The 17,214-nt window shown below is 54.8% G+C and overlaps 2 protein-coding genes across 2 annotated transcripts; one reads left to right on the top strand and one right to left on the bottom strand.

Moving 5' to 3' along the window:
* Positions 1 to 2,497: 2,497 nt before the first annotated feature.
* Positions 2,498 to 4,431, bottom strand: Lypd4 (LY6/PLAUR domain containing 4). The gene is made up of 4 exons (XM_021664193.2): positions 4,262 to 4,431; positions 3,883 to 4,026; positions 2,960 to 3,286; positions 2,498 to 2,727 (listed from the first exon to the last, which is right to left on the bottom strand). Exons 1-4 carry the CDS (start codon positions 4,326 to 4,328, stop codon positions 2,525 to 2,527), a joined length of 741 nt encoding a protein of 246 aa, XP_021519868.1. The 5' UTR covers positions 4,329 to 4,431; the 3' UTR covers positions 2,498 to 2,524.
* Positions 4,432 to 6,849: 2,418 nt separating this feature from the next.
* On the top strand, positions 6,850 to 13,869 carry Dmrtc2 (DMRT like family C2). The gene is made up of 9 exons (XM_021664202.2): positions 6,850 to 6,950; positions 9,182 to 9,409; positions 9,484 to 9,638; positions 10,460 to 10,536; positions 10,736 to 10,916; positions 11,066 to 11,192; positions 11,932 to 11,992; positions 12,130 to 12,304; positions 13,370 to 13,869. Exons 2-9 carry the CDS (start codon positions 9,186 to 9,188, stop codon positions 13,480 to 13,482), a joined length of 1,113 nt encoding a protein of 370 aa, XP_021519877.1. The 5' UTR covers positions 6,850 to 6,950; positions 9,182 to 9,185; the 3' UTR covers positions 13,483 to 13,869.
* Positions 13,870 to 17,214: the final 3,345 nt, after the last annotated feature.

Below are 17,214 nucleotides of genomic sequence, written 5' to 3'. Positions count from 1 at the left end.
AAGGAAGGAAGGAGGAAGGAAGGAAGGAAGGAAGGAGGGAAGGAAGGAGGGAAGGAAGGAGGAAGGAAGGAAGGGAGGGAGGAAGGAAGGAAGGAGGGAAGGAAGGAAGGAGGAAGGAGGGAAGGAAGGAAGGAGGAAGGAAGGAAGGAAGGAGGGAAGGAAGGGAGGAAGGAAGGAAGGAAGGAGGGAGGGAAGGAAGGAGGAAGGAAGGAAGGAGGAAGGAAGGAGGAAGGAAGGAAGGAAGGAGGGAAGGAAGGAGGAAGGAGGGAAGGAAGGAGGGAAGGAAGGAGGGAAGGAAGGAGGAAGGAAGGAGGAAGGAAGGAAGGAAGGAGGGAAGGAAGGAGGAAGGAAGGAAGGAAGGAAGGAGGGAAGGAAGGAAGGAAGGAAGGGAAGGAAGGAAGGAGGGAAGGAAGGAGGAAGGAAGGAAGGAAGGAAGGAAGGAGGGAAGGAAGGAAGGAGGAAGGAGGGAAGGAAGGAAGGAGGAAGGAAGGAAGGAAGGAAGGAAGGGAGGAAGGAAGGAAGGAAGGAGGGAGGGAAGGAAGGAGGAAGGAAGGAAGGAAGGAAGGAGGAAGGAAGGAGGAAGGAAGGAAGGAAGGAGGGAAGGAAGGAGGAAGGAGGGAAGGAAGGAGGGAAGGAAGGAGGGAAGGAAGGAAGGAGGAAGGAAGGAGGAAGGAAGGAAGGAAGGAAGGAGGGAAGGAAGGAGGAAGGAAGGAAGGAAGGAAGGAGGGAAGGAAGGAGGGAAGGAAGGAGGAAGGAAGGAAGGAAGGAAGGAGGGAAGGAAGGAGGAAGGAAGGAAGGAAGGAGGAAGGAGGAAGGAGGAAGGAGGAAGGAAGGAAGGAGGGAAGGAAGGAGGAAGGAAGGAAGGAAGGAGGAAGGAAGGAGGAAGGAAGGAAGGAAGGAAGGAAGGAAGGAGGGAAGGAAGAAGGAAGGAAGGAGGAAGGAGGAAGGAGGAAGGAAGGTGTTCACAAATACAACTGTCTAGAGAATTTTTTTTTCTTTTTTTTTCTTTTTTTTATAAATTGCCATCAAAGACACGATGAAAGAAAACCCTGGAGTCGCGGGCAGGATGGCATGTTGACTTCTATTCTTACTTCCTCCTGCCGTCCCAGCTCTCTTCCACTGCCACTGGGAGAGCCTCCTTAGCCATCCTCAAGAACACGCTCTCACGCGTGCCTTTGTATTGGTTACACCGGTCCTCTCTGTCCCGAGAGCATCCGACAGAAGCCACTTCAGGGGGAAAGACCGTTTGCTCACGGTTTTGGAGGGAACGAACCACGGCCTCTTGGCCTGCCGTGCATGCTTCATCGTAGCAGCAGGGCCATGAAGTGGCCGAGCATCTCACCTACGGAAGACAGGAAACAAAAAGGTGCTGGTGCCGGGGACAAAAGGCCCTCGGGGACCCACCCAGACCCTGCTTCCTGAAGTCAGCACAGCTATTTCCTGCTGAAATAGCACCATATTTCACACAGATTAGTGTCAAACAGGGATCGAGCATTCACCACATGAGCCTGTGGGGGACACTGCATATCCAAACCACGCTACCCTTCTCAGAAAATGCCCTTCATGTTCCCTTCACCCCCGAGCTACCCCAGAAGGGATCACCCCTTTGGGAGCTTCCTTGGCAGATTTTGTTTTCCTTCCTCCCCAGGTGCCCTTTTTCAAGGCCATTTTCACTCACTTTGCCCAGCATTCTAAACTTTTAAGAAAGACACCTAAGATGTCAACTAAGATGCCAACTTGTGATTTCTTTATGGGTACACAATCCACAACATCTAGTTTCCTTCAAGTCACAGTGGTGTGTGTGCACATCATACCCCACCTCTGCATTATTATTATTATTATTATTATTATTATTATTATTATTATTATTATTTTGTTCTGGGCATAGTACAAAGTACATAAATGCTGTGAGATTCCACTTGAAGAAAACATATCTAAAAACCTACAGGAACCAGGAGGGGCCTGCCTCTAAGGTAAACCATCTCACTTACATGCTCTAGGGAAGAGGGGAGAAGGAGGAAAGGGGATTAGGGGTAGAGCAAGAACAAGAGCCAGAGGAAAACAGGAGAGGGGAAGAAATAAAAAGAGAAAGAAAAGAAGGGAGGGAGGAAGATATCTGGTCAGAGTTGTAATTTTCCAGCCAGGGAAGAAGGGACGGATGACAAAGACTCCCTTCAACCAACAGCCTTCCCGGCCAGACTTTCTCTAACAAAGCATCTCTCTAGACCTGAGTTCCACAAGATGGAGCTCTGAGGACGATGACACCTTCCTTCTTCCATGCTGCCCGCTCTGAAACTGCTTTCCTCCTCACCAAAACTCATCCTCTTAGTATTGGTTTCTGAACAGAAAGCAGCAGTTAATCTAGGCACCCCTCTTTCCCAGCCTCTTTGGCTCCTGTGGCCCCCTCCCTGTACATGCTGGGCCCCACCACATTCTCACAGACCACAGACAAAGTAGAAGGATAATTCTGAGGTTTTATTTGATTATGCATGGGGTCTGACATTTTTCCAGTCCTGCTGGTTGGTCAGTCTCTGAAGATAAACAGAGGGCACATAAGGACGCTCCAAGAAGGGCCTCGAATACAGTGCCCTGCACCGGCCACCTGCGACTTCTCTATGATGTTGACTACCTCCGTCACTTTGATGCTCCCAATGCGCTGAAAATCTGCTAAAATCTTCCCTGAGTCACGAGCACAGCCCATGACGAGGAAGGTGGTATTGAGATTCCCTACAAGGAAGAAAGAGAAGATGAGGGATATCTTCAAGACTCCAGAGGCCGGCTTTCTTCCCAGAGGCCCCTCATGAGCCAGGACACCTGCTCTCCCACCAGACAGCTGGATGCCAGGAACGTTTCCTGGTCTGGCCTGGAATTCGTGTGACCCGCCTGTACCTTCCATCCACCTCAGGATCCCAGCAGTCTCTCAGGCGCACAGACCCTGGGTCCCACACAGTATGCTTACCTGCCTGGAATGTTAAGGTGGAACTGAAACAGGAAGAAGCGACGTAGGGGCAAGGCTCAGTGGTGACGAAGCTCGGAAGACAGTCCGCGTCGTGTTTGCCCAAGCAGGTTGGACACTTTTTGGAAGACAGTGCTATGGACTTAGTTTGGCTAGCCTTGAATCTCACAAAAGGCTCTAAGTTGGTTAGATTGTTGCAGAGGTAGGACCTGCAGATGTGGCTGTAGGAGGCAATGGACACTCCGGGTGGAGCCACGAGATAGGAGACTTGTGGAGAGTGCGACAAGGCCGTGGTGCAGCCTTTAAAACTCAAAATTCCCCTACTGGCCCCTGAAGAGCAGAGGATCAGAGAGGCACTGTCAGTGGCCCGGACCCACTCAGGCTGGGCCCCTGCCTGACCCCTATATTCCCTGCACCCTCCCAGTCCCGAGACCAGCTTCGCCTCTTCCTGTGACAGCCACTGTGCAGGTGTGGGCTGAGAGGCCAGGCTCTTCCCCTGTGTCTTCTAATCCTCCTGGGACGCCCTCTGCTGCCCTTGTTCCTGTCTGTCTTCATCCTTCCCTCTCCCCCAGGCTGTCCCTTCCCCCGGGGCCCCCGATCCACTTCCACTCTAGAACATTACAATCATGGAGACCTACCCCATTCTTGCCAGTAATCCCTACTCCTCACTTCCGCTCCCTAACCTCCCCAAAGCAGCTGCTCCAAAGCAGCTGTGTTTCTTTAGACTTTGTGCGCCCTGGACGGACAAGGTGCTTCATAAGCACGCCTTTCTGTTTTGCGCATGTGGCAACGTTACTCTGGAAGATGGTGAGTGCTGTGCCTTCATTATCAGCTCAGGTGCCTGTGTGTGTAGCCCTAGTCCCAGGTGTCGGGAGCACAGCTTGGAAGGAGGTGGAGTGCAAGCGTGAGCAGAGGGAGGGCCTCACCGGTCTCAATGTACACCACCGTCTCCTCGCAGCCCTCTCTCAGCTTACACACCATGCTCCTCAGCAGAAGCCATTTCCAGTTATGCAAGGTCACCGCCCTGAAGGCTGACGCTGTCGCCTCGTAGCACAGAAGAGCTTCAGTGCCTACAGAGAGAGCAGTCTTCCAGTCATCCGCCGCCCCGACCACCGTCCTTTCTCGTCGGTGGTTGGTTGGTTCGCTGTGACCCATCACACCCCACTCTCCACACCACCACCTCAACGTCAGCATGCAGAAAGCCTGTACCCGAGGGGACTGGATATCCGGCCCACCTTGCACCAGCACACGGGTCCAGCCTACCCCATGCTGAGGCCTTACAGCACACAGCCCCATGGGACATACAAGGCAATAAAGAGAGGGCTTCCAGGAGGCATAGCAGCTTCAGACATCTCAGATCCTGGGGTCGCATGGCTCTGTGTCAGGCTCCTGGATGTGACAGATCAGTGTGGAGTCAAAGGCAGACAGACGGAATCTCAAGTTTGCTTCTTGTCAGTCCCCGAATTCTCTGTCCACTTGCCTACCGGTCACCGTTTCTAAAGAAGAAGATTGAGGGTGTCAGTTGCTGGGGTAAGGCTCCCCCGAGACGTGAGTGATGCAGCTTTCCCCTCTCTGTGGTCAGGCCCACGGTGTCTGCTTTTCAAAGCAGGCCTTTCACTTCCCGCCTAGGCCCTCTGCCACGGTGCTGATCCCAGGACCCGGCTGTCACTAGGCTGTTCTCCAGCCGGGACAGCAGAACAGCAAAGGGAGCGTTGGAACGTCCATGTGAAGCAAGCATGGCGGATCCCACCCGCACGCCTGTAGTCCCAGCACACAGGAGGCACACCAGCTTCAGGACTGCCAGGCCAAGCAAGCACGCCCATTTCACGACACCCATCTCCAACACAAACAGCCTGTGAGAGAGCAGGTATGTAACCAGCGCATTCCTAAACCGCTTCTGTTTACTGTGGAAATGAAAAAGGACCTAGAACTGAACCAGAACAGCCATGCTGCATATCGCTCACATACAGGATGCGTATAAAATCTACAAGGAACGGAATATGATCAAGACACAGGATTGCACCAAAGCCAATTGCATGTTCATAAACCATGGCGGTTTGAACTACATAACAAGTTCAAGGCTAGCCTAACCTACATGAAACCCTGTGTCAAACACAAGCAAAAACAATAAGAACTGCACAAGACATATAAACTATACAAAGCAAATTAGCACGAGAAAATGGGTAAGGACTGCCTTCAAATCAGCAAGAAAAAGAAAGCAGCCTGAGCTAAGCCTATGAGGAAACTGTCCCCAGGAGAGTAAAGACACAAAGGCTAGCAGGCACCTGAGCAGGTGCTCATACTGTAACCTGGGAAATGCAATTATCTTGCAAAAATGTATCCTCATGCTACTCTTGGGCTGACAGCAATCAGAAAGCTGGAAAAGAGCAAGTGTGGCCATAAAGACACCTGTGTAATTCTGTAAGCTGCTGTTTACCGAGTGACTGGGGAACCATCAGTGTCCCAAGCCTACTGCAGGGAGAAGTCTGACAACAGTCAAATCAGACTTATAAATACCCACTTCTGAGACAGCCTCGCTGAATACGAAGAAAATCTGTCCGCTCCCAAAGATGAGGCTGCCTCATTTGTTCTGACAGCGGGTTTGGGTAAGAGGACCACCCCTCCTGAGACTAAGGGAGGCACACCACCGAATGTCACACCACAGGAGCAACTGACCAGATGTGCCAGGGCAGCCAAGAGGTGGTGGTCACACCTTTCGTCCCGGCATTCGGGAGACAGAGGCGGGCGGGGCTCTGAGTTCGAGGCCAGGGACCCTACCGCAAAACAACAAAAAGAAGTTGGAGAGGTGGCTCAGCGGTCAGGAGCAGCGACCGCTTTTCCAGAGGACCCAGGTTCATTTCCCACACGGCAGCTCAGGGGTGTCCAGCTCCACGCAGACACACACAGACCGGCAAATCTCCAATGCATATAAAACGTAAAAGAAACGTTTACAGATGTACATGCGCACAGATGGCTCGGCCAGTAAACAGCAAGTGCCGCATGGACGACGCGGGCGTGTAGACAAAACAGTGCTGGAGAGGACACGTGGACTCAGAAGAAGGGCGCTTCCCCTCAGGACGGCGCCTTGGACGGTCGGGGCGTGAGAGTGGGGAGCGGCGACGGCTGGGACTGGGGGGCAGAGGCTGGAGAGGGCTCGGTGGTCTCGAGTGGGGAAGGGTTAGCAGCACCCTGGGGGGCCGAGGCTGTTGCCCAGGGCGCCCGCTGGCCGGGGGCCGCTCGCAGCGCCCGCCCGCCCCGGGTCAGCGCGGCCAGCGCTGGGGTTCCCCAGGCCCGCAGAAGGCCAACGGCTGCCGAGTGTGGTCCCGGGCTCCCTGCGAAGGGCCCAGCCTCTCCGGCCGCTGCCGGGAGCCCCAACGCCCGGGCGGGCCCCAGCACCTTCCAGCTTCGGCACGCATCCTCTGCACCGCAGTCGCCGGAGATCGCTTCCGCCGCCTCGGTCAGCCTGGAGGGGCACACACACCCGGACGCCGCCGTGAGCCAGGCGACAGGCGGGCGACAGCCCCGAGGAACCGCAGCCAGGAGGGAGAGCAAGCGCGGCCGGACCCGGCGGGCGAGGCTGCGCAAGCGCAGTGGGTGCGAGCCAACGCCTGCGGTTCGGCGCCGGCGCGGGGGCGGGGCCAGCCTCGCTCTGGCCGACGCTCCTCGACGCCCCATTGGCTGCCGGCCTCCGGGCCGGAGAACAGTCGGCCCGGGTAAGGACAGACGCGACGTGTGTGCGGCTCAACTCGACGCGCCATTGGCTGCCGCGATTGTTGCCGTGGAGAAGCGGGCAGAAAGGAAGGGGCGGGCCGTCGGCCGGGGAGCTTGAGCCCGATTGGCTGCGTCGCGCGGCCGGAGCGCCGTGCCGGAAGCTCATTGGCCCCGGCGCGGAGGAGCGGGAAAAGCAGCTCGAGCCGGCCGTTCCTCTTCGCCGCTTTGTCGCCCTTTCCCCTGGGCCTTCCCCCGGCTGACTGTGACTCGGCTCGAGGCTGTGGTAACCACCAGCGGGCGGCGTGAACGTGATCCCTCCCCTCCCTGCTCCCCGTCTGCTGAGCTGGGGCCCCGCCATGGCCTCCCCGGCTGCTCCCTCGCGCTGCGCGGCTCTCCCCACCCCACCCCCACCTCCTGAGCGCGCTCCTCGTGCCCAGCCCCCTCCCTGGGGCCCTGCAGCGGGAGGGGCCGCAGGCCCGGCGTTTGGGGGTGATGGATGGGTGCTGGAAGGGGGAGCACCCAAGGAATGGTTGCACGGGAAGGGACAGCGCATGCCATCAACTGCTGGGCGCCGCGTGCAGCGGTCACTGCATGGGTTTCCTGTGCCCGTGCAGTTGGGAACGGGAAAGAAAGCGGTGTCCACAGGACACCTTGGGCCTACACCAGGACCTCGAACAGCAGGGACTCAGTAGTCATTTGGGAAGCGGGTTGGTTTGGGTTTGGGGTTTTGTTTTGTTTTCTTTTTTAAAGACAGGGTTTCCAGTAGTCCTGGGCAGTCTTCAACTCCTAGCAGCAGATGACCTTGAGCTGCTGATCCTCCTCCCTCAACCCCCCAAAACCTGTAATTACAGGCATGTGCCACCACACTCACTCACTCAGCTTTTGTTTTTGTTTTTTTCTAAAATAGTGAGTTGGAGCCAACTCACTATGGGGTGGCTGTAATGCCTGTAACCCCAGCACTCGGGGAGGCAGAGACAGGAGGATCTCTGTGAGTTTGAGGTCAGCCTGGTCTACAAAGCCAGTCCAGGACAGCCCAGGCTACACAGAGAAACCCGGTTTTGAAGAAAAAGCAAAACAAACAAAAAGACTGACCTGAAACTCAGAAAAATACCCCTGCCTTAGATTCCCTACTGCCAGAATGACAGATGGGAGCCTGCATCCTGCTTCAGTAAATGTTTGTTGAACTAATGGAGTCCGAGAAAAATATCTGGTGAACAGGTGGTACAAGACAGGCCAGTAATGTAATTTCAGTTACCAGGAGGCTGAGGAAGGAGGATAACAAGTTCAAGGCCAGTCTGGACCACTTACCAAGACCTTGTCTCCAAAAAAACAATAAGTGAAAACCACTTGGCCAGCGTGTGTTTGTAAGGGTTTAGGTTCAATGCTCATTTTTTGAAAGCGAATGACCTCTAGGGAAAATGGGATAGGGAATCTCTTGACAATAATATTGCTACTAGAGAGTACAAAAACAAAAGCTGGGCTTGGTGAGACACCTTCAACCCCAGCACTCTGGAAGCAGAGGCAGATGGATCTCTGTGAGTTTGACTCCCACCAGGTCTACACACAGCATTCCAGGCCAGCCAGGGATACACACACAGTAAGATCTTAGCTCCAAATTAATTAATTAATTAATAATTAGTTAATTTAAAAATGAAAGGGGCTGGGAGAAAGCTCCGTTGATAAAGTGCTTTGAGCACATTCGTGACCCCCACAGTAAATGCTGGGCGCAGTGACATGTGCCTGCAACCCCCACCGCTAGAGGCGGGGGCTGAGGGAGGAGGGTCTCTTAAGCTCATTGGCCAGCCAGTCTAGCTAAAGCCGTGAGCCTCGGGTTCAACAAGATGACCCTGTCTAGAATTAAAATCAAAGCGGAGAGCAATGGAGGAAGTCTATCTGATGTCAGTCTCTGGGCTCCACATACATACAGGCATCCACAGACACTCCTGAGACACATCCAGCATCACAGTAGTGGCATACAGGGAGCAGGCTGAGCTGACTGCGCATGTGGGTCTTAGAATTGAGGGACCACATAAAAATGCTCTTGAGGACTGCTTGAATGCAAAGGGTACGCTGACAGTTGAAGAGGGTGCCTGAAAGCCCTGCTTGGTAAAATAGAGGGTAAAGCATGCTTGAGGGGCCTGGGAGGGTGTGTGTGTGTGTGTGTGTGTGTGTGTGTGCGCGTGCGTGTGCGTGTGTGTGTGTGTGTGCGCGCGCGCGTGCGAGCCAGTGCGCCTGTGCCTGTGCCTGTGCCTGTGCCTGTGCCTGTGCCTGTGCCTGAAGCTGGCACTCAGCATGGCAAAGCATGCAAGAGAACAAAAGTGAAGGATGTTTGTATTGAACGGATACATAAGAAAGAAAAGAGTAGTTTCTGAGAAAGGTTGCAGGGAAGCCCGGGTAGAAGCTGGATCTTGAGAGGGGCAGGATGGATGGCTCCAGCTGTGTCTTCCCAAAAGCAGAGGGGCTGGGTAGGGCAGAGCCCATGTAACTACCCCAACCCACTACTCTTGCCCTTAGATCCATGGACCCCAGTGAAACGCCTGCTCTTCACCACTGCTCTGCTGACTCGCCTCCAGTGGATGAGACGAGAGTGCCCCAGAACACAGAGCTAATTCCCAGGAGACCTGTCAGTCGCTCTCCGACCTGTGCCCGCTGTCGCAACCATGGAGTCACGGCCCATCTCAAGGGCCACAAGCGCCTCTGCCTCTTCCAGGCTTGCGAGTGTCACAAGTGTGTTCTCATCCTGTGAGTACAAGGCTCAGGGGACAGGGCGGGGCTTCTCCAGAAGGGTGACGCTTGACTTGCACCCCTCCCCCCAGGGAACGTCGGAGAGTCATGGCTGCTCAAGTGGCCTTGCGTAGGCAGCAGGAGGCACAGCTGAAAAGGCACCTGGCACAGGGTCTGATGAAAGGGGCCGCCCCTCTGAAAGCTCCCCTCCGAGTCAAGAAGGGAGCCATCCGGCCAGGGGTCCCTTGTGAGTGTGTGTGCCTGGCAGCGGGACAGGATGCAGCAAATATAAGGACAAGCATCCCCGTCCTGAAACTCAGTATGTGTGGCCTCGGCACGGAGCTTAGTCTCCGTGAGCCTCACCTCTGCAGCTCTCAAGTGTGCTCCGCGGGCTGCAGAGAGGGGCCTGCAGGCAACAGGTGCCAGCTCACAGCGTGTGCCACTCCAGTTCCACAACTGCCCCCTGGACCCTCAGCGGCCACTGCACAAGTGGGCTACACAGACATGCATGCAGGCCAAACACTCACGCACATAAGAACAAAGAAGATTTTATTTTGAAGTGTGGGTAGGAGAGCAGGGACAGCTGAAGACAAAAAATGGGTCGTGGTGGGGCGGCAGTACGGTGGCTCTGGGCAAAGGTACTTCTGCACAAACCTGGTGCCCTGAGCTCGGGCCTCACAGCCTGCACAAAGGTAAAGGGAGAGCTGGCTCCCCACGATGGCCCTATGGCCTCCACATGCTACCATGGCACCCAAACACAATAATAAAGTGTTTTAAGGAAAGGAAATAGAGGGGTGGGGCATAGTGAGCATGCCTGTAATCCCAGCACTGGAGTAAGGTGATCCGGAAGCCAGTCTGGGCCAACCACGCCAGACCTCTTGTCTAGAGGAGGAGATGGAGGAGGAGGAGGAGGAGGCAGGCTGGGCAGGAGGATCAGGGATTCAAAGCCAGCCTGGGCCTCATGAAAAAAAAAAAGAATAATGAAAGGGAGATGAGAGCTTAGCTGAAGTTTGGGTAGGCTAGAGGTCAGGAAAAGGGGTTGCTGGATCTCTCCCTGGTTCCTCACAGCTGGAAAGGAGAACATGGCACCCCAGTCTCAGAGTCCCCATGGAGCAGTCCCGCTGGTACTGACCCCCCCGGGGAAGGTAAGGAGACGTGAGGCCTGAGGGGTGGCTCCTAGCCTCAGCCCACCCAGACTGCTTGCTCTGTGGGTTGTGATGTGCTCTTCACTGAGGCTCTGACCTGTGGTTGACAGAAGGTGGGATGTAAGAGCCACCCGCAGCTTCTGTCGCACCCTCATCCTGGAGCATGCTTGCTCTCCAGGCTTGGCCTCTACCCTTGCAGGAGAACTATGGGCCTCTGCTGCTCAGCCGCCCCCCGGAAGCCTTGCCTTTGCCCTGGACTCCGGTGCCTCCTGGGCCCTGGGGCCCTGGACACTGGCTGCCCCCAGGTCTGTCGGTGCCACCTCCAGTGGTGTGCCGCTTGCTGTGCCAAGAACCTGCTGTCCCTCTACACCCTTTCCCTGGTAAGAAATTGCCCACCTTGTTTTCAGCAGACACTTGAATGCTAGGCTGTCGCTGTACTAGAAAAGGCGAGAAAGGGCGCACAAGTGGGTGGAGGGAGCAGTCGTGGCCTCTGGGCCCTGTGCGTCCTGTGTTCTCTTGCCCTCCTTAGGCTTTGACCCTGGCACCTCTCTCCGGCTGCCCACTCACGGGACCCTCCCAAGCTGCCCGGGCTCTCGCTCGGTACTGACAGCTCCACTTTCTGGAGAGCCCCAAGGACCCCCTAGCCTGCCTCACACGTGAGTAGGAGCACAAGAGGATATGTGTTGAGTCTGAGTTTGTCTTTGTGCTGCAATCATGACAGCTAACGTGGAAGAAAAACTTTCAGGCCAGGTGTGGTTGCACACTTGTAATCCCAGCACTTGAGGTGGAACCAGGAGGTCAGGGCTTAGGATTCTGATGTGGAAAACAGGAGGACGGTTGCAGACTGACAGCAGGCAGAGCCCGCCTGTCCCTGCAGTCTCCCAGCATGGAGGCTTTGAGTATTTAAAGCCTGTTTCCAGTATCAGTAATGATATGATGAGGTGCTGCTCAGCTCAGGCTGTTAGAAGAACCAACAACACCCAGCACAGGCCCTGACCTTGAACACGGTGGCGGCTCACTCACCTAAGACAGCTAAAATAGGATGGCGTTGTCTGGTGACACGAAGGCCACGGTGGTAAGGCCCAGCCGCCATGAGAGCAAGCTTCTTGGAGGTGGAATTCCCCGGGAACTGGCAGCCAGGCTAGGGAAAGCAGGATCGTGGAGTAGCCAGCAATCCCTGGCCCAGTGGACATCTGATTTGAAAAACTGACACCAGCGATTCCCTGTAATCTTCATAGTAACCCGGGAGGGAAAAGCTCGCAGAGATTTTCATTTTATAGAAAGCAAAGCGGCCAAGATAGTGAACAAGACTTAGCACAGAGTCCGGTGGCCAGCCAGGGTCTCCGGCTCCCAGGCCAGAATGCCCACCGCTTCCCATGTGTCTGTTTTTTCTAGATGTTCAACTTTGATACTCCAGTCCTGTGGCGCGCCAGACTCTCTTCTGCTACAGCCACAGGTCTTGGGAAAGAAGTGGCGCCCACGAGCCTGGGAGGAGGTTGAATGTGTAGAAGGGAAAAGCAGGGGACCGAAGGAGGCATTGCAGGCCAGACAGAAGTGGGGTTCCCAGCCTGCTCCTCTCCCTTTCCTTTGCAGGCCCCTGGAGCTTCTTGCCTGGCCTGGACATCTGGCCCTTCGGAGCGGCAGCTGCAGAGAGAGGCGGCTGAGGCCCTTGTGGGTCTGAAAGACTCATCCCAGGCTCCCCGCCTGACCCCATCCGTGCCCCCGAACCCTGCCTGGATCTCTTTGCTCCACCCCTGTGGCCCACCAGGTAACCTTCCTGAGAAGAGGGGATGATTGGTGAGAAACGGCGGCCATTAGAATGAGCAGGGACTAACCAAAGTGGAGCAGATAGGAGTTGAATGCCCCTAAGTGGCTCTGCCTAGCCTCTGAGACACGGTTGAAGGTTGTTCCGGGAGTCACTCTTGAGCAGTTTTGTTGTGAATGGCCAATGCCCTACGTCAAGGAAAAGGAGGTCCTGGGAAGTAGAGGCTTCCCAAGGGCTAGCACACAGCAAAAGGCAGCAGAGCCTGGCCTCCAGAGCCTGGCCTCCAGACCCTCGCTTCTACTCAGTCCTGGAAAGGAGTGAGGTAAGCAGGGTCTGGACTGCGAGGACTGGTAAGTGTTCTGTTGGGAGCTGGAGACCCTCACCTGGAGCAGCACCAGCCTGGAAGAAGTGTGAGGAAGGGGAAGTCCAGGGGAGCAGAGACGTGGCTCAGAATGTCCCTGTCCAGTGCTGTGTTGGCCACCTGTGGGGCAGGGTCGCTTCGGGGGTCAAGTGACCCTGTCACAGGGCCACCTAAGACCACTGGAAAAAACAGATTGTTGGGTGTGGTGGCACAGACCTTTGATCTCAGCACTCAGGGAGGCAGAAGCAGGCGGTTTGCGTGGATTCAAGGCCAGCGTGGTCTGCAAAGTGAGTCCAGAACAGCCAAGGCTACACAGAGAAACCCTATGGGGGGGGCGGAGGAAAACGTATATTTACATTACAATTCGTAACAGTAACAAAGTAGCCATTATGAGGTAAAAACAAGTAATCTTAAGGCTGGGGCTCACCACAGCCTTAAAGGGCTGCAGTGGGAGGAAGGTTGACAACCACTGCCCTAGGGGATCTGCAGGAGCCCGAGGGATGGGGGGGGATGGGGCGTCGCCTCTGACTATCGCTGGGCCAACAGCGATACAGAGGTGATGTGGGGAATGCTCTGAGCTAGACCCAGCATGGTGGCCTTGGTGGAGGGGCAGCACAAGAGTAAGCAGGCAGGAGGAGTGGGTTAGTCAGTGGGCAGGAGGAGTGGGTCGGATCTGACCTGGGCCTGCCCTTCCTGTCCACCTGCAGCTCCCCCTGGGGGAAGAGGATTCCAGCCTGTTGGCCCCCCTCTCCGGCCCAGTCCCACTTCCTCAGTCTCTCTGCATATTGGGCGGCTGGGCTCCATCTCCCTCCTGAGCTAGACAGCGGAGGTAGACACTGCCTCGCCGGGACAAAGAGATGACAGACGGCAGGCACAGCGTGTTTGGTATTTTATTTGAGTTTTGCATGGAATTTAATATAACACAAGCTTTAGCCTTTTTTTTTTTTTTAAAGCTTTCAGGTTCCTTTTGTAGTGTGGGTATTTCCTTGGCTGAACGTGGATATTCTCGTAGTCCTTTTTGAATCCTAAGTCCCCTAATAAAGGCAATTGGGCAGTTAAGATGGCCCGTGTCTAAATACATTTTTGCATGAGTTTATGTTCTGTATATGCCTGTGTGCTCATGTCTGTCTCTGCATGTGAAAATACAAGAATATATTCGCTCTGTGTGCAGGTTTCTGTAAGCAAGAAATAAACCTTTGCCATTTAAGCCATCAAGATACAGAGTTTATTTTCACAGCACGACCTATCTGTCCTGAGTGACAAAAAGGACTGTCATCTACCTAAGAACCTCCACAAAGCCAGGCATGGTGGCTCATACCTGTGATGCAAGCTCTTGTGAGTATCAGGATTGCTCATGATACTGCCACAAACAACGGCAAAGTAAAACAGCAAAGTGAACTTGGATTTCTAATTATGCTGTGATAAGAGGAACAAAAAAGGTACAGGGGTGGGGGTCACTGGTGTGGCAATTAATCACATGCTCTGTACCTGTTCCTGCTATCCAAAGAGCCACAAATTGAAATGCCTGCCCTGGGGCCAAGTAGACATTATAAGGGCTTAGGATAACAGACTGCATGTCTTAGCTACGGCAGCCTTCTTTAGCCTTGTCAATTACTCCAGGTGGAAACATGGACTCACTATTGTCACTGAGTTTTCAACTGGGAAGCTGGGCTTCTGCGTTCACCGTCTTACAATAATTTTTAAACATTGACACAGCCTTCCTTAAAGGTACTAAACATGACATTTCTAGATGGGAAGCCTAAAGCCAATCAGGGCAGCAGGAGCCACGTTAGTCTGAATCAGGAGTTCTTCCTATTAAGATTCACTGTGGAGCTGGCGTAGTGGCACAGGCCTTTAGGCCCAGCACTCATGGAGGCAGAGGCAGGCGGATCTCTGTGAGTTCAAGGCCAGCCTGGTGTACAGAGTGAGTCCAGGACAGCCAGGGCTAAGGTTCATTGTCTTTTTTAAAGTCCCTTAGAGGGGCTGGGGCTACAGCAAAGTGACTCAGTGCTTACCTGGAGTGCCGAGGCCCTGATTTCAGCACCCAGCATCTCACACAGAGTGTAGCCCAAAAAATACAAGACCCAGCCAAAGATCGGAGAGGACGCTTTCCATGTGTTGAGTCCCGATGGCCCCAGCAGCAGCTCTGTAGTCTCTGCTCAGTGGGAAATGGTACTGACCAGAGCGGTTCTTGCTGTCACCAGGCTGTAACATTTTCCAAAGCTCAGAAAGAAAGATGGAGGCTGCCGGGACCACAGGCAGACGTGCTTTTCACAGGGCCTCCCGCCTCCCCAGAGGCTACTGTGGAGGTCTTTGGTTGGTGTTCTAGTGTGCTTTCTTTGCTGTGATAACCGCCACGACCGAAGCAACTTGGAAACGGGTCTGTCTGGTGTGTCCCAGCCACAGCAGTCGCTGGAGGAAGGCTGTGGAGGCGCTGCTCACCGCTCGTCCACTGTGGTCTTCTCGCTCGCGGTCTTCCGCCACTCGGGAAACCTGCCCAGGGCTGGCACACAGTGGGCAGCTCCCAGTCACTAGCCCAGAAACTGCGGGCCAGGCCCATGGGAGCGCTTCCTGAACTGAGGGCTTTCCCCGATGACTGCAGCTGTGCCACCCTGACAGCTGACCAGTACAGCCGACCCTTAATCCACTCCACACACGCACACGCACACGCATACACACGCACATGCACACGCATACACACGCACACACACAGACACATACACACTCACACAGACACATACACACTCACACACACACACACACACTCACACAGACACATACACACTCACACAGACACATACACACTCACACACACACACACACACTCACCACCACCAGTTAGCAGGTATCTTTCTTGCTTATCCCCGAGATCTCATGTTAACGTTAATATTAACATCATAATATAAAACACAAAGGCCGGAGACAAGGCTCAGCAGCCAAGAACACTGCCTGCTCTTGCAGAGGCCCTGAGCTCAATTCCCGGCAACCACAGGGTGGCTCACAAGCATCAACACTGGGATCTGATGCCCCTTCTGGCCTTCAGGTGAACATGCAGATAGAGCGCTCATACACATAAAATAAATAAATCTTTAAAAATAGTAGTAGTAGTAATAATAATATAAAACACAGTCCTTGTGTGTGGGGCTTTTTAAACAGGGTTTCTCTGTGTAACCCAGGCTGTCCTAGAACTCAGTAGACCAGGCTACGAACTCAGAGATCCTCCTGCCTCTGCCTCCCACGTGCTGGGATGGAAGATGTGTGCCACCACACGCACCCACAGCCCAGCTCTTTAAAGAGGTTTGTATCCTCGTGTATGCGCGTGGGCCTTTTAGCTGCATGTGTGTCTGTGTGCTGTGCATGCAGTGCTCAGGGAGGCCGGAAGAGGGCATTAGTTCCTCTGAAACTGGAGTTAGGTGGCTGTGGGCTGCCCGTGGGGGCTGGGAATTGAACCCAGGTCCTCTGGAATTGCAGCCACCGTGCTTAACTGTGCTGTTTCTCCAGGCTCATAGGGTCTTGCTGGGGTTGGCATCATTTTGTAAGCTGGGCTATCCTCAAACTCACTCTTCCTAGTCTGGTTACTGAGTGCTGTGATTACGGGTTCCTACTGAGAGCCGCCAGGCCCACGACTAACGCCCGTGTTTGTTAGCGCTCTGCTCTCTGGTCCTCTTTACATCAATGCAAACAAGACACCTGGTGAGCTGCTGCGGCCTGGAAGCCCGTCCTTCCCCAGAGCTCAGCTGCATACCTGACGACTCTTGTTCTCCCTGGCTTGCCTGCGTCCCTCTTCTCACTCAGGATGACGAACCTGATTCATCCAAAGACACCCTCTCAGTTCTCGGCCTTCAAGGCTGGTTATTCCCAGCACACTGCAGAGTAACGGACCTGCAGCTGTAATCAGGCCTGTGAGAGACTAGAAGACTAAAGCCAGCCTCACAGCTCCACCCCACCACCACCACTTATCACTCTGTCCCCTTTAAGGCCGGCCCAAATCTCGCCAGCATGCCCTTCCCTGACAAGAGGATGACTGAGGCCAGTGAGTCACAGAGCCGGGAAGCGCTGTGAACGCACCTCAGCTAACACCCTGCTCTCAGCGCCCATCCAGGGTTCCCCGTGCCCCAGGGTCACACTGCCAAAAAGGCTGAAGGGGAAGGACGAGCAAAGGGCAGAGGAGAGCAGTGAGAAGCCTCTGGCCACTGAGCTTGAGCCCCAGAACCCACATGAGGGAAGACGCAGGACAGCGGCAGAGTGCTCCCCTCTGACCCTGTGCAGCCCGACGTGCACACCCGCACGCCCGCACACCCCAGTTAACTAAAAGAAAGGGAGACTGGTTATGCTAGTGAGACAGCAGTCAGCTGCGATGTACGTCTTCTAGGTCAGTGCTGGGAGGGAGCAGAGGAGGCCTCACCTCCCCGGGCCAGGCCGGCCAGGCCTTTCACACCCAGAGCCAGCCAGTTACCTTTCAAATCATGTGAGGCGAACACGGCGGTCGGCCTCGAGAGCAGGGAGGACCCAAGGCCTGAAAAGTAAGTTGTGCGTGGTGACACGCCTCCTA

This window comes from Meriones unguiculatus, chromosome 14 (assembly GCF_030254825.1).
Source record: "Meriones unguiculatus strain TT.TT164.6M chromosome 14, Bangor_MerUng_6.1, whole genome shotgun sequence".
Lineage (NCBI taxonomy): Eukaryota > Metazoa > Chordata > Mammalia > Rodentia > Muridae > Meriones > Meriones unguiculatus.
The sequence above is the reverse complement of the archived record's forward strand: the minus strand, read 5'-3'. Positions and strand labels throughout refer to the sequence as shown.